The sequence below is a fragment of the Nicotiana tabacum genome, chromosome 23 (assembly GCF_000715075.1).
Source record: "Nicotiana tabacum cultivar K326 chromosome 23, ASM71507v2, whole genome shotgun sequence".
Classification (NCBI taxonomy): domain Eukaryota; kingdom Viridiplantae; phylum Streptophyta; class Magnoliopsida; order Solanales; family Solanaceae; genus Nicotiana; species Nicotiana tabacum.
The window spans coordinates 52,975,652-52,992,163 of record NC_134102.1 but is presented as its reverse complement, the minus strand read 5'-3'; the positions used below and the strand labels follow the sequence as shown (position 1 = coordinate 52,992,163).

The 16,512-nt window shown below is 41.3% G+C and overlaps 1 protein-coding gene across 1 annotated transcript in view; it reads right to left on the bottom strand.

Annotated features, from left to right (window-relative positions):
- The window catches only part of LOC142177165 (uncharacterized), a 78,446-nt gene extending 62,407 nt beyond the window's left edge, over positions 1-16,039 (bottom strand). The window contains exons 1-2 of the mRNA XM_075245633.1: positions 15,790-16,039; positions 15,662-15,687 (exon numbers count right to left, since the gene is read on the bottom strand). Of these exons, the coding sequence (XP_075101734.1) occupies positions 15,662-15,687; positions 15,790-16,039 (276 nt within the window). The remainder of the gene's footprint in view (positions 1-15,661; positions 15,688-15,789) is intronic.
- Positions 16,040-16,512: the final 473 nt, after the last annotated feature.

Here is a 16,512-nt window from a genome sequence, read left to right as displayed (position 1 = left end):
GCTCTGATACCAACTTGTCACGACCCGAAATTCCCACCTTCGGGACCGTGATGACGCCTAACATTTCACTTAGTAGACAAGCCAACCTTAGAATATAATTTGCCTTTTTAACAAAATTTTAAATTAATTATTAACAAAGAAACAAATGCGAAAATAAAATCTAAAATAAAGTGAATAATCCATAATAATCGCGATGTCTAAATACCATCCCAGAACTAGAGTCACATGTGCATGAGCTTCTAGAATAATACAAATAAGGGTCTGAATAAAATAAAGCTGTCTGAAAGAAAACACACAGCTAAAATAAAGTAGATGGGTACTTCAGAACTGCGGACGCTGTGCAGTTATACCTCAAGTCTCCTCTGGGTAGCTGAATTCCGAGCAAGTCTATAGTACGCCGCTAGGACCAACTCCAAAATCTGCACAAGAAGTGCAGAGTGTAGTATGAGTACAACCAACCCCATGTACTCTGTAAGTGCCGAGCCTAACCTCGACGAAGTAGTGACGAGGCTAAGGCAGGTCGCTTACATTAACCTGTCCACATAATAATAATAATAATAATAATAATAATAATAATAATAATAATAATAATAATAATAATAATAATAATAATAATAATAATAATAATAATAATAATAATAATAACAGGAATAGTAGTAAGACCGGTAAATAATATCAAAAATTGAAGTCAATTGAGCAGTCATAATCCCTCAACTTATTTTCATTGCGGCGTGCAACCTGCTCCAACAATATAAACTTAGAATAAAATCCGTTGCGGCGTGCAACCCGATCCAACAATATAACATTTCAATTGAATTCTGTTGCGGCGTGCAATCTGCTCCAACAATATAAACTTTAAATAAATCTGTCGCGGTGTGCAACCCGATCCCCCAATATATTCATCTTCATTTCCGTTGCGGCGTGCAACCCGATCCCCCAATATATTTTAACAACTCTTAAAAATAAAAATAAAAATACTTCAATAAATGCCACGTTCAATGAGAAACTATTAAGCATCAAGTCATACAATAATTATAATTTATTTATGAAATAAATAATGACAAGTAGCAATTAATTGTGGAAATCAGGGAGAAAATAGACAGTTTAATATTTAATATGCTAAATGTCAAGTAGCAATTAAGACACATAAATCAAATAAACATGCAACAATTATTGCAGGAATTCAAGAATTAATATTTGACAAGGAATATGAGAGAAAAAATTATTATAACAATTAATTCGTGTCTTAAAATAATTTAAGATGTTTAAATAATTAAGCAAATAATTAATTTGACAAAGTATAGGCACTCCTCACCTTGCCTATACATCGTTACACATGAAATTCATGTAGCAAATAATTCAAGGGTTCTATTCCCTCAAGTCAAGGTTAACCACAACACTTACCTCGGTTTGCAACCAACTCAAGATTCCAATAAAACTTTGCCTCGCGTATTCGTGTCGTAAATCCTCAAATCTAGTCATAAACAATTCAATATACTCCATACAAATCGTAGAAATTGATTCATATGAATTTACTAATTTTTCGGATTAAAATCCGAAATTTATTTCAAAAATCAATAGTGGGACCCACGTCCCGAATCCCAAAAGAACTCACGAAATCTAAACACCCGTTCCGATACGAGTTCAACCATATAAAAATTATCAAATTCCAACATCGAATTGGATTTCAAATCTTCATTTTACATTTTTGGAAGATTTTATAAAAATCTGATTTTTCTTCCATAAATTCACGGATTCATGATGTAAATGAGTATTGAATCATGAAATATAATCAATATAGGATAAGGAATACTTACCCCGATATTTTCCGTGAAAATCGCCCAAGAATGGCCTTACCCGAGCTCAAAAATTGTGAATAATGAAAAATGGGATGAAATCCCATTTTCAGAACTTAAGTTTTGTTGTGCAGGTTTTAACTCATCGCGATCACAGTAATCCGTTCGCGATAGCGTAGAACAATTTTTGCCCAGGTCCATTTTACTCTTCGCGATCACAGGAAAGGCTTCGCGATCGCGAAGCACAACTTTCACAGGCTGCCAATTTGCACTACGCGAACGTGACATCCCATACGTGAACGCAAAGCATAATCCCGCAGACGTTCGCGATCGCGGACCGCTTCATGCGAACGCGAAGAACAAATTTGAGTGCCACAGGTTGTGCCTCATTTCCTCTTCGCAGACACGATCAACTCTACACTTTCGCGGTGCACTGGGAGCTAACCTTCCGTGATCGCGTGCCTATCTTCGCGAACGCAAAGGGTCAAAATCACGGCTCACAATTTCCTCTTCGCGATCGCAGGAATGGCTTCTTGATCGCGAAGCACCATGCACCAGATGACAGCTGAAGCTCAAAAACCAGATTTTCCAAAGTTCAAAAGATCCGTAAGCCATCTGAAACTCACTCGAGCCCTCGGGGCTCTAAACCGTTCATGCACACAAGTCCAAAAATATCATACAGACTTTCTCGCACGATCAAAACATCAAACTAATGCCTAGAACTACGAATCGGACATCAAATCAAATGAAAATTTTAAGAAAACTTTAGAATTTCTATTTTAACAACCGGACATCCGAATTACGTCAAACCAGCTCCGTTTCTCACCAAATTTGGTAGACAAGTCATAAATATAGTAATGGAGCTACATCGGGTTCCGGAACCAAAATATGGATCCGGTATCAACAATGTCAAACATTAGTCAAATCTCTTATGTCATTAAACCTTTAAACTTAAAAATTTCGACAACATGCGATAACTCGAGCTAGGGACCTCCGAATTTGATTCCGGGTATACACCCAAATCCCAAATCACGATACGGACCTACCGGAACTGTCAAAACACTGATCCAGGTCCGTTTGCTCAAAATATTGACCAAAGTCAACCCAATTGAGTTTTAAAGCTCTATTTCACATTTTTATCAATTTTTCACATAAAACCTTTCCGGAACAATTTACGGACTGCGCACGCAAGTCGTGGAATGATGAATAGTGCTATTTGAGATCTCAGAACACAGAAATAATTTATTAAATTTAAAGATGACCCTTTGGGTCATCGCACAAACAACTCGATACCATCAACACAAGTTATAGGAATCAATTCCATATGATAAAATTAGGTTCTTTAACAAAAGTCAACCCCAGGCCCACATCTCAGAATCAAACAAGATTAACAAAATCCGAACACCCATTCAATAACGAGTCCAACCATACAAAAATTACCAAATTCCGATATCAAAAAAATTACCAAATTCCGATATCAAATCTCCACTCAAATCCCCAAATCTTACTCTCCAATCCCTAGCCCAAAATTTTCCAAATTCCACCTTAAAAACACATAATCTAGGTGGGAAATTCAATAGATATTCAATATTAATAGATTAAAACGACCAAAAGTTGCTTACCTCTTGAAATATAGCAAAAACCCATCTCAAAAATAGCCTCAAACCGATTGCAAAGTCCAAAAATGAAGAAATCTTGGAACCCTTTCGAATTAATACACTGCCCAGGCATTTCGCACATGCGGTTCACTTAACTGCTTTTGCGGCTCCGCAGGTGCGGCCAAATCTCCACTTCTGTGCTTTTCCCTGAAGGCCCCTTCCTTCACTTCTGCAGACCGGTCTCCGCTTCTGCAGAGTCGCACCTGCGACCTGGGCCGCTTCTGCAGAAATGCCTGCATCACGCTGCTTCGCACCAATGCATCACTTCCCGCATCTACGATCTCGCAGGTGCGGCCAAAACCTCGCACCTGCGCATCCCCTCTCCCCAGCAAAATTCCACACCTGCGATGCCAAAAATACCTCTGTGGTCTCGCACCTACGACCAAATCCTTCACAAGTGCTATCGCACCAGACCTGGTGCACTTAAGCAATTCCTCAAGTCCAAACTCATTCCGATTTCAACCTGAATCACCCCCGAGGCCCCCGGGACCCCATCAAACATACCAACACATACCAAAACATGATACAAACTTAATCGAGGCGTCAAATCACATCAAACAACATCAAACACACTAATCGCACCCCAATTCAAGCCTATTGAAACTAATGAATTTTCAACTTCTACAATCAATGCCGAAACCAATCAAACCAACTCCGATTGACCCCAAATTTTGCACACAAGTCATAAATGACACAAATGACCTATTCCAACTTCCGAAACCAAAATTCAATCCTGGTAACCACAGTGTCAACCCTCGGTCAAACTTCTCAACTCTCCAAACTTTAACTTTCCAACTTTCGCCAATTCAAGCCAAGATCATCTATGGACCTCCAAATCAATATCCGGACACACTTCTAAGTCCAAAATTACCATATGGAGCTAGCAGAACCATCAAAACTCCATTCCGGATTCATTTACACATAAGTCAATATCCGATCAACTCTTTCAAGTTAGGCTTCCAACCTTGGGACTAAGTGTCCCAATTCATTCTAAAACATCTCCGAAACAAAACAAACCACCCCGACAAGTTACATAACAACAAATTAACACATATTAAGCAATAAATAGGGGAACAGGGCTATAATACGCAAAAGGACCGGCCGGGTCATTACATTCTCCCCCACTTAAACAAACATTCATCTTCGAACGGGTCTAGAATCATATCTAGAGTCTCAAATAGGCGTGGATATCTGCTCCGCATATCCCGCTCGGTCTCCCAAGTAGCCTCCTTGACTAGCTGACCTCTCCACTGAAGCAATATTCTTTGACCTTAATTTTTGAACCTGTCAATCCAAAATGGCCACCGGCTCCACATCATAAGTCAAATTACCATCTAACTGAACTGTGCTGAAGTCCAAAAAATAAGACAGATCACCGAAATACTTCCGGAGCATGGAAACATGAAACACTAGATGAACACTCGATACACTAGGCGGCAATGCAAGCTTGTAAGCCACCTCCCCAATCCTCTCCAGCACCTCAAACGGTCCAATATAGCGAGGGATCAATTTGCCCTTCTTCCCGAACCTCATAACACACTTCATGGGTGAAACTCTGAGGAATACCTTCTCTCCCACCATGTAAGCAACCTCACGAACCTTCCGATTGGCGTAACTCTTCTATCTAGACTGCACCGTGCGAAGCCGATCCTGAATCAACTTAACCTTTTCCAAAGCATCCTGAACCAAGTCAGTACCCAATAGCCTAGCCTCACCTGGCTCAAACCATTCAATCGGAGACTGACACCGCCTGCCATACAAGGCCTTATATAGAGCCATTTGAATACTCAATTGGTAGCTGTTGTTGTAGGCAAACTCTGCAAGTGGTAGAAACTGATCCCAAGAACCCTCGAAATCCATGACACAAGCGCGTAGCATATCTTCAAATATCTAAATAGTGCCCTCGGATTGTCCGTTTTTCTGAGGGTGGAATGGTATACTCAACTCAACCCATGTGCCTAAATCTAGCTACACTGCTCTCCAAAATTATAATGTGAACTGCGTGCCCCGATCTGAAATAATGGACACTGACACCGTGAAGGCGGACACTTTCGCAGATATAGATCTCAGCCAATCGCTCCGAAGAATAGGTAGTCCCAACTGGAATGAAATGCATAGACTTGGTCAACGGATCCACAATCACCCAAATAGAATCAAACTTCCTCGAAGTCCGTGGGAGCCCAACTACGAAGTCCATAGTGATACGCTCACATTTCCACTCCGGAATCTCAAGCCTCTGAAGCAAACCGCCCTGCCTCTGATGCGCGTATTTCACTTGCTGACAATTTAAGTACCGAGCTACAAACCTCACTATATCTTTCTTCATCCTCTTCCACTATTAGTACTGCCTCAAGTCCTGATACATCTTCACGACACTCGGATGAATGGAATACCACAAACTATGTGCCTCCTCAAGAATCAACTCACGTAACCCATCTACATTAGGCACACAAATCCAACCCTGCATCCGCAACACAGTATCATCCCCAATAGAAACCTCCTTTCCATCACCGTGCTGAACTGTGTCCTTAAGGATAAACAAATAGGGGTCATAATACTTACGCTCTCTGATGTGATCATATAAGGAAGACCGAGAAACCACACAAGCTAGAACCCGACTAGGCTCCGAAATATCTAACCTCACGAACTGATTGACCAAGGCCTGAACATCTGATGCAAGCGATCTCTCACCAATAGGAATAAATTCAAGGCTACCCATACTCACTGCCTTTCTACTCAAGGCATCGGCCACCACATTGGCCTTTCCAGGATTATACAAAATGGTAATATCATAGTCCTTTAGCAGCCCCAGCCATCTCCGATGCCTCAAATTTAGATCCTTTTTGCTTGAACAAGTGTTGAAGGTCCCAATGATCCATAAATACCTCACAAGACACGCCGTAGAGATAATGCCTCCAAATCTTCAATGCATGGAAGATGGCTGCCAACTCCAAATCATGAAAGGGGTAGTTCTTCTCATGAGGCTTCAACTGCCGTGAAGCATAAGCAATCACTCTACCCTCTTGCATCAAGACACACCTAATACCAATCTAAGAAGCATTATAATACACTTTATAAGAACCCGATGCCGAAGGCAAAACTAGAACTGAAGTTGTGGTCAATACGATCTTGAGCTTTTGAAAGCTCTCCTCACACTCATCCGACCACCTGAATGGCGCACCCTTCTGGGTCAAACTAGTCAAAGGCGCTGCAATGGACGAGAAATCCTCCACGAAGCGACGATAATATCCAACCAAGCTGAGAAAACTCCGAATCTCAGTAGCTAAAGACAGTCTGCGCTAACTCTGAACCGTCTCTATCTTCTTTAGATCCACCTTGATCCCCTCACTAGACACCACGTGCCCCAAGAACGCCACTTAAATGAGCCAAAACTCACACTTGGAGAACTTGGCATAAAGCTTTTCAACCTCTATAGTACAATCCTCAAATGTTGTGCATGCTCTTCCTGGCTACGTGAATACACCAGGATATCATCAATAAATACTATGACAAACAAATCAAGATATGACTGGAATACAATGTTCATCATATGCATGAATGCTGCTGGGGCGTTGGTCAGCCCAAAAGACATCACAAGAAACTCATAGTGACCATAGCGGGTCCTGAATGCCGTCTTCAGAATATCCGAGTCCCGTATCTTCAACTAGTGATACCTAGACCTCAAATCAATCTTAGAGAATACTCTAGCTCCCTAAAGCTGGTCAAATAAGTCATCAATGCGTGACAAAGGATATTTGTTCTTAATTATAACTTTGTTCAACTGCCTATAGTTGATGCACATCCGCATACTACCATCCTTATTCCTCACAAACAAAACCGGTGCACCCCAAGGCGACACACTAGGCAAAATAAACCCCTTATTAAGAAGCTCCTGAAACTGCTCTTTCAATTCCTTCAACTCTGTTGGTGCCATATGATATGGAGGAATATAAATGGGCTGAGTGCCCGGTACCAAGTCAATACCAAAATCAATATCCCTGTCAGGTGGAATGCCCAGTAGGTCTGCAGGAAACACACCTGGAAAGTCCCGCACTACCGGAACAGAATCAATAGTAGGAGTATCAGCACCAACATCCCTCATAAAAGCCAAATAAGACAAACACCCCTTCCTAACCATCCGTTGGGCCTTAAGATATGAAATCACCCTACTGGAAACATAGTCCAGAGAATCTCTCCACTCGATCCTAGGTAATCCCGCCATCGCCAATGTCACGGTCTTAGCGTGATAACCTAGAATTGCATGACATGGGGACAACCAATCCATATCCAGAATCACGTCGAAATCAACCATACTAAGCAATAAGAGATCAAATCTAGTCTCTAATCCCCCAATTGTCACCACACATGACCGATACACACGGTCCACAATAATAGAATCGCCCACCGGCGTAGATACATGAACATGTGAAACTAAGGACTCACGGGGCATATCCAAATAATGAGCAAAATATGATGATACATACGAATAAGTGGAACCAGGGTCAAATAATATAGAAGCATCCCTGTGGCATATTGAGACAATACATGTGATCACTGCGTTTGAAGTAACGGCCTCTGGCCTAAAAGGGAAAGCATAGTATCAAGCCTAACTGCCACCTAATCGGCCTCCCCCTCTAGGGTGACCACTAGCTGCCTGAGCCCCACCCCGAGCTGGCTGGGCAAGTGGTGAAGTAACTGGTGCGGAAGTCATAACCTGACCCCTCTGCTGAACCAGACCTTCCAAGAGACGGGGACAATACCTCCTCATATGCTCGAACTCCCCAGACCCTAGCAACTCCGATCCGTTAATGAATAGGACCCTGAGAACCAGAATAGCTACTAGAAGAGCCTGGTACAAATGAACCCTGAACTGATAGAGCACGAGATGAGCTCTAAGCTGGGATGGCACTGAGAGATGACTGACCCGGGCGAGTACTATATGAACCATAGCTAGTTGATGCACCACGATGAACTGGACGAGCCATCTGAGCGGGCCTATAAGGACGACCCCTAATTTGGTGGGACTGAACTCCAGAGAAAACACCGCTAAAACCCCCCGAACCACAAGGCCTCTTGGCCTCCCTCTCCACACTCTCCTGACTACGGACCTACACTAGCCACCGAGCAATATCAACCACCCCATCGAACCTAGCACCTGATGCAATCTCTCGAGTCATAACAAAGTGCAGTCCATAGTTGAGGCCATCCGGGTGTCACTGAGTACATGCGTATCTAAATGACAACATAGTCATGGCTGCTAAAACACTGTCTAGAAAGATAGAATAGTACTAATAAACTGAAAAGAAAGAGAGTCAGGTTCTGCAGACGCCAAGGCAGCTACCTCGATAGTCTTCAAGCAACTAATGCCCGAATCTAGCACCCGCCGTGTCCAGAAGTACCTGGATCTGCACACAAAGTGCATAGTATAGTATGAGTACAACCGACCCAATGTACTCAATAAGTAATAGGGTTAACTTTGGGCTGAAAGCAGTGACGAGCTCAGAAAGGTACAGTCCAAATCTAGATTATAACAGTACAGGTATGACAGGAAATATGATAGTAATATCTCAGTGAAATCATAATCAGTTGGTATACAGTACAAGAATGTAGACATGCTTTCAAGTTTAACAGTTTAAGCTCAATACAGACAAAATATGCCAAGTATGACTGATATAAGGAATGTTGCATCTCTATATCTACATGTCAATGTGCATGTCCCATGTGATGCATCACAATGATAACCTCATGTACTCCTACTCTTAGAGTACTCAATCTGACTGTCTTAGTTCTCACTCATCACACTTAGTCACTCAGCATTGTATGGTACCTGCGCTCACTGCTGGTATGTCAGACTTCGGAGGGGCGGATCCTACCCAAGCGCTAATATAAAGCCAATCTGGCCTGCTGCGGTGTGCAGTCTGATACCCTAATAATAAAGCCAATAAGGTCTGCGGCGGCATGCAGCTCCATCCATATAATAATAATATATATAAAGCCAAGAAGACCTACTGCGGCGTGCAGCCCGATCCACGACCTCTCTCACAACACGGCTCATAGGCCCCAACTCAGTCATCAATCTCTCCAGTCTATCGGGCTCACAAATCTCATGCCAAACATCCCAAATAGTGATATATGATACACCAATAAATAGTAATAGAGACTGAGATATGATATGCAAATGATGGATGTGATTGAGTTCAAAATTTCCATTTAAGCACATAATTCAACATCAGAAATGACCCCAGTGCGCCTCAATAGTATAAGCATATAGTCTAATTATGATTTCTAACATGGATTGCAGCTCAATTACTCTAACACATAGGGATCACATGAATAGCAACAAGGTTTGATGACTACACAGTACTACAAAATCGACCGGGTCACAATTACCACGGTGCACGCCCACACGCCCATCACCTAGCATGTGTGTCACCTCAACACCAACCATATAGCATGTATTTTGGGTTTTCATACCCTCAGAACCAAGTTTAAAAGTGTTACTTGCCTCAAACCGTGCAAATCTATACTCCAATAAAGCCTTGCCTCACGAATCGGCCTCTGAGCGACTCGAATCTAGCCACAAACAACTTAACACAATAAACACAAGCTATAGGAATCAATTCCATATGATAAAACTAGGTTCTTTAACAAAAGTCAAAAAGTCAACCCAAAAGTCAACCCCCAGCCTACATCTCGAAATCCAACAAAATTTAAAAACTCCATTCAATAACGAGTCCAACCATAGCAAAATTACCCAATTTCGACATCAAATCGCCACTCAAATCCCCAAATCTTACTCTCCAATCCCTAGTCCAAAATTCCCCAAATTCCACCTTAAAAGCACATAACCTAGGTGAGAAATTCAATGCATATTCAATATTAACAGATAAAAATGACCAAAATTTTCTTACCTCTTGAAATCTAGCAAAACCCCTCTCAAATATTGCCTCCAACCGAGCTTGCAAAGTCCAAAAACAAAGAAATCTCGGAACCCTTCGGATTAATACACTGCCCAGGCATTTCTCACCTGCGGTTCACTTAACCGCTTATGCAGCTCCGCAGGTACGGCCAAATCTCCACTTCTGCGATTTCCCTTGAAGCCCCCTGCCTTCGCTTTTGCGGACCAGACTCCACTTCTACGGAGTCGCACTTGTGACCTAGGCTCCGCTTCTGCGGAAATGCCTGCCTCGCACCACTTCGCACCTATGCATCACTTCCCGCATCTGCGATTTCGCAGGAGCGGCCAAAACCTCACACCTGCGAATCCCCTCTGCCCAGCAAATTCTGCACCTGCGATGCCAAACACGCCTGTGCGGTCTCGCACCAGCGACCAAATCCTTCGCAGGTGCGATCGCACCAGACCTGGTGCACTTCAGCAATTCCCCAAGTCCAAACTCATTCTGATTTCAACCCAAATCACCCCCGAGGCCCTTGGGACCCCATCCAAACATACCAACATATCCCAAAACACGATACGAACTTAGTCGAGGCCTCAAATCACATCAAACAACATCAAAAACACGAATTGCACCCCAATTCAAGCCTATTGAGACTAATGAATTTTCAACTTCTACAATCAATGTCGAAACCTATCAAACCAGCTCTGATTGACCTCAATTTTGCACACAAATCATAAATGACACAACGGACCTATTGCAACTTCCGGAACCAAAATTCGAGTCCGGTAATCATAAAGTCATCCCTCGGTCAAATTTCTCAACTCTCCAAACTTCAACTCTTCCAACTTTCGCCAATTCAAGCCTAGATCATCTACGGACCTTCAAATCAATATCTGGAGACACTCCTAAGTCCAAAATCAGCATACGGAGCTATAGAACCTTCAAAACTCAATTCCGGAGTCATTTACATATAAGTCAACATTCGGTCAACTCTTTCAACTTAGGCTTCCAATCTTGAAACTAAGTGTCCCAATTCATTGCGAAACATCTCCGGAACCAAACTAACCACCTCGACAAGTCACATAACAACAAATGAACACAACAATAAATGAGAGAACAAAGCTATAATACTCAAAACGACCGGCCAGGTTGTTGCACTTGGCTCTTCTGAGCCCTTCCTTTACTTTAGATAAAGAAATGAAGGAAATTGATGATAAAATAAGGGCATATTTTTATTTTTTACCAATCTCTTTTCTAATATTTGAAAATTTTAAGTCATTTAGGGAAAGTAGCTTAATTTCATTTTTTACGTAAAAATATTTATTTTAAAACATAGACAAAATAATTTATATAATAATTCTTTACAAGATAATTAGAAGAAAAATTATCCGTCAGTTATTACCATATAATTAATTTAGCTAAATTTATCATCATGTTCAAATATATTGAATTTAGTTATTGTGTCAATATCGTAATATTTATATTTATCATTTATACAAATATTTGTATTTATTTTAATGTCAACTGCTATCTTTCAATATTTAATTTGTTTTGTATAATCTTTATTGGTTGACGCATTACACGTGCAACGCATTTAGTGCATGATAAATGTGTATATCTTTCATTTATCGAATGAAAAATATTAGGCACGTGGATAGTTGTTAGTGCCCCTTGTATGTACTAGGGGTAGAAAAGTGTGGGGCAATGGGCAAAGCAGACAGAAGCAGGCATGAAGATTCTTAATAATAGTACTATTTCTTACAAGCAGAGAAGAGAGGCCCTTATTATTTGGACAACAATCATGATCTTGCATTGCTGTCTCTAATCCTATTTACGTATTCTTAATTCTCAGACAACTAAACAGTAAATACAGTACGTACAACTCCAAAGTCCTGTCTAGTAAATAAATAAAATAATTGTTGCTCGTGATTGGTTGATCCGATTGTTAAGCGTTGTTGACTTTTGGTTGACAAAGTTTCTTGTTGTCTTTTTTATTTATTCTATACGTATATTCCGTTTTTCCTTACCTAGGTTTTTCATTATTTTCAACTGAACATAATAATAAGATATTCTTTTAATTTTGAACCTTTTTACTCTACTTTCTTTCACTTGCATACTAGCTATAAATGCTCAAACCTCTTTTAAGAAATATAGCAAACCCACATGGAACCCATTCTTTATCCTATCCATCTCATTGCAATGGCCAAGACTCATATATATGGTTCTTAATCTAACGCATGACATCCCTTTTCTGGCCTTAAAACTAAAATGGGAACTATTATTCCAAATCTGGCTATCTAACTTCTCATTAATATGTTCTCTCCAAGTACCAAAACTCCACTAATGCCCCATATCAAACACTTGTTCTATAGAAATATTTCTGAATTAGTTCTTTGGGCTCCAAATCAGCTCAAATAATAAATTGCTTTTAACATAATTTTTGACATTTGTTATCATCATCTTTTGGTTATCTATGGATTGATAGAGGCTGTGATGTCGACGAGACATTCAACAATTTTTACTCTTTGGGGTCATTTGGTTGGTGGGATAAGGGATAACAATCACGGGATAAAATGCAAGATTATTGTATCTCACGTTTGGTTATAGGTATTGATTATTCTTGAGAACCATTCTGTACTAAAATGGTGGGATTAGCTACCCCATATAGAAGGCAAGATAGCTAATTCTATGAGATATCCTTGTCTATCCAATCCTACTAACCAAACGACCCTTTAATATATTACGACACTGTTGATTTAAGGTATGAATAAAAAATGAAAGAATATTGTCTCATATGGAATGAAGAGGAGAATGTAGTTGGTTTATATAGAAAAGCACTTTTACACTAACTTAAAGAGTTTCAAAGGACTTTGATGTAAGTTCAGAAAATCCCATTGCTACACTACTAAAGCAAGAGAGAGAGACTATGGCCTCTTCTTCAATTATTATACCCCTCTAACATGGCCCCACCCCACCCCCTATTCAGGACCCACTCCCCTCACCTCTATGAAAACTGCCCGACCCACCAGATCCTACGGTAGAACCAATGGATATCGAAGCTTCTTCAATGAAGAACTCCTTCAAAGAAATTCTTGAAGACAATCACTTGACAAAGTCAAGCGTCTAACTCACAAGTTTCCACCAAGTGGAGGCGGCTTTGAAAGATCCATTAGAAGAAAAAAATACGTAGGAAATCCTCCTAACCCATGACCAAAAAATGAGAATCTACTACCTGTGGAGATTCTTAGTGATCATCTAGGTATTTGGGAAGAAGATTCCATATCAACTACTCAAACCTAAGCTGCAACAGCTATGGTTCCCTAGTGAGCACCTAACGATCATCGACTTGCGCTGGGACTTCTTTATTGTGAAGTTTCAAGAAAAAGTCAATATGGAAAAGGCCCTTTACGGAGGCCCATGGTTCGTTATAGGCCATTTTCTCTCAATCCAAAATTGGGAACCCAATTTTGTTTCGGAAAAGTCCAAGATCCAATCAACTCTTAGAGTGGGCACATAAAGCCCACATGCCAAAACCAAACACGCTCCTCTCTGAAAGACCACATGTTCCAAGGGGAAGAGGTAACAACTAATAGAGGTAAGTTTGATATACCCACCACTAACCCAAAAATGATACCAACTAGCTTTTCCAAGGGTCATATCATGGGGTCTATAGCTGGAGTCAAATCCATAGGCGATAGCCTCAGATTTGATGAAGGTAAAAGAGAGCTCCTCTCTCTGAGAGAGCTACCCACTCAGAGCTCTCATTCACCTCTCCCCTCCCACTACATTGACCCTCCTATTGACTTGACAGTCCCCAGTGCCTCCAAAAGATTTGTAATGATGGGGAAATTTTGCACACAAAACACAACTAAGGCAAATGAAGCCTTAAGAACTAATAAAGGGATGCTTTCTACGATCCAATACTCTTCTACCCCCTATACTCTGACGGAAAAAAACAATCAGAATCAGAACAACATGCAAACTCCCCCTCAGACCCAGAATCTAGAGGAGGAACCAGTGCCTCTAATTGTGACAACAACACCACTGCCACTAGACCACCTTCCTACCTCTTGGATGAAAATGGCATTGCACCTCTTGGATGGAAATGGCATTGTAGGGAGCAGCCCTTCCACTTACCCTATCAATAGGGTCTCTGCCAATAATATAGTAATCCAGAACCCTCATTACTTAGCCAAGGTAGCCATTGCATGCCTCAACCATGCAATGTTGAACTATAGGAATCAAATATGGCTGAAAACCTTGGTACAAGCACAGGTAGCACTCAGCCAACAAATAATGACACCAAACCAACTGAGTGCACTGGTGGACCAGATCAGCCTTCCCTACCCTTCTTCCCCCTAGTGACACCAGGGGAGGAGATTGCAAGCCCCCATTCACCCAATGGACACCGGCATGGACCAAGACCCCACCATCTATGGAAACCCAGATGGCAGGATCAGAAAAGGTCCACGAGCACCTGCAAGCCTCCAACACAGAGCTAGAGGCCCTGATTGCAAAGCTGAGAGGGCCAAAAATAAAGGCAATGCTCCTACAACAAGAGGAGTTAATAGAGTTCAGAGGGCCTGGGGGAGAAATGCTTATCGCACTATGCCTAAGGAGCATGAAACTATGCGGGGTAAGCCTAAGGTTAGACTCAAATCAAAACTCAGGAGACTCAGCTGTAAGGCTAAGCCTAGTTCTGATTCAGGAAGACAAACATGCCAGCTCTGTACAAGTGAACCTGGAAAGCCAATCCTGTGAAAAGGAAGGCCAAATAGCTGTAAAGGAAGTCCCCACCACACCCCAAGTTGTTAATGAATTTCATCATCTGGAATGCTAGGGGTGCCAACAGTAGTGAGTTTAGGAGGCATTTTGCTGAGATGGTCAAAATGCACAAGCTTGTTATACTAGTCCTCCTATAAACAAGGATGACTGAGCATAGGCACCTGATTTAGGAACTGGGATTCTCTGGGCAAATCCAAAGCCCAACTATTGGCCATGTGGAAGGATGATCTACTCAAAATTGATGAAGTCACCACCACTTCCTAGGGCATTAATGTCATGGTCAAGGTAATCCCCTATTCCAATTCTTGGCTTTTCACTATTGTTTATGCTAGTAATAATTATGCACTTAGGAGGAACCTCGGGCAGCAACTTAGAACTATCTCTGATAACTATCAGGGAAGTTGGCTAGTAGGGGGGACTTCAATGAAATCCTAAGAGCTAAAGACAAGTATGGGGGAATTGCATCTCTGCTCCTAGGGCTAATCTTTTCTAGTAATGCATAAATCAGTGTAAGCTGATTTACCTTGGTTTCAAAGGTAGCAAATTTACCTGGACTAACATGAGATATAAGAATAGGAGTTAGCTAATCTTGGAAAGACTAGATAGGTATTTTGCTAATGAGGATTGGATCCAAGAGTTCCCTTCAACTACAATTAGCCACCTTTCTAGAACCCACTTTGATCACTGCGCTATACTTATTAATCTTTGGTTTAGGCCTAGAAACCTCACTAAACCTTTTAGATTTGAGCCCATGTGGTGCAACCACCCCTCCCTCACCAATGTAGTGCATCAGGCCTATGAGGGTAACTGTAACCTTCTTGAGGGAACTACCAAATTCTAAGGCCAACTTACTACTTGGAACAAGACAGTCTTTGGTAACATCTTCCATAAGAAGAAACATTTACTAGCTAGGCTAAAAGGTATCCAAAAATCCAATGCCTACCCTTTCAGCCCATACCTCCAGCATCTAGAGGGTCAACTCTAAGAAGACTATTCAGCCATCCTGAGAAGTGAAGAGGAATTCTGGAAAATTAAATCTAGGATAAATTGTCTTATGGAGGGGGATGCCAACACAAAATTCTTTCACACCTCCACTTCAACAGGAGAAGAAGGAATAGGATCCTGGCCCTCCAAAATGAGGCAGGGAAGTGGGTAGATGACCATAAGGGAATTGAAGATACCATTTTCAGTTCTACTCATCCCTATTCACTACTGATCACTGATCACACCCAACTCTAGTCCTAAAAAGGATAAGTGGTCGCTGCAAATATAATCTGGTCTAAAAGTCCAGAGTCAAATCCCACAGAGAACTAAGGCTTTGCTATAATTGTTAAGTATAACTAAGAAGACAAGTTCAAATAATTCCTAAGTTAT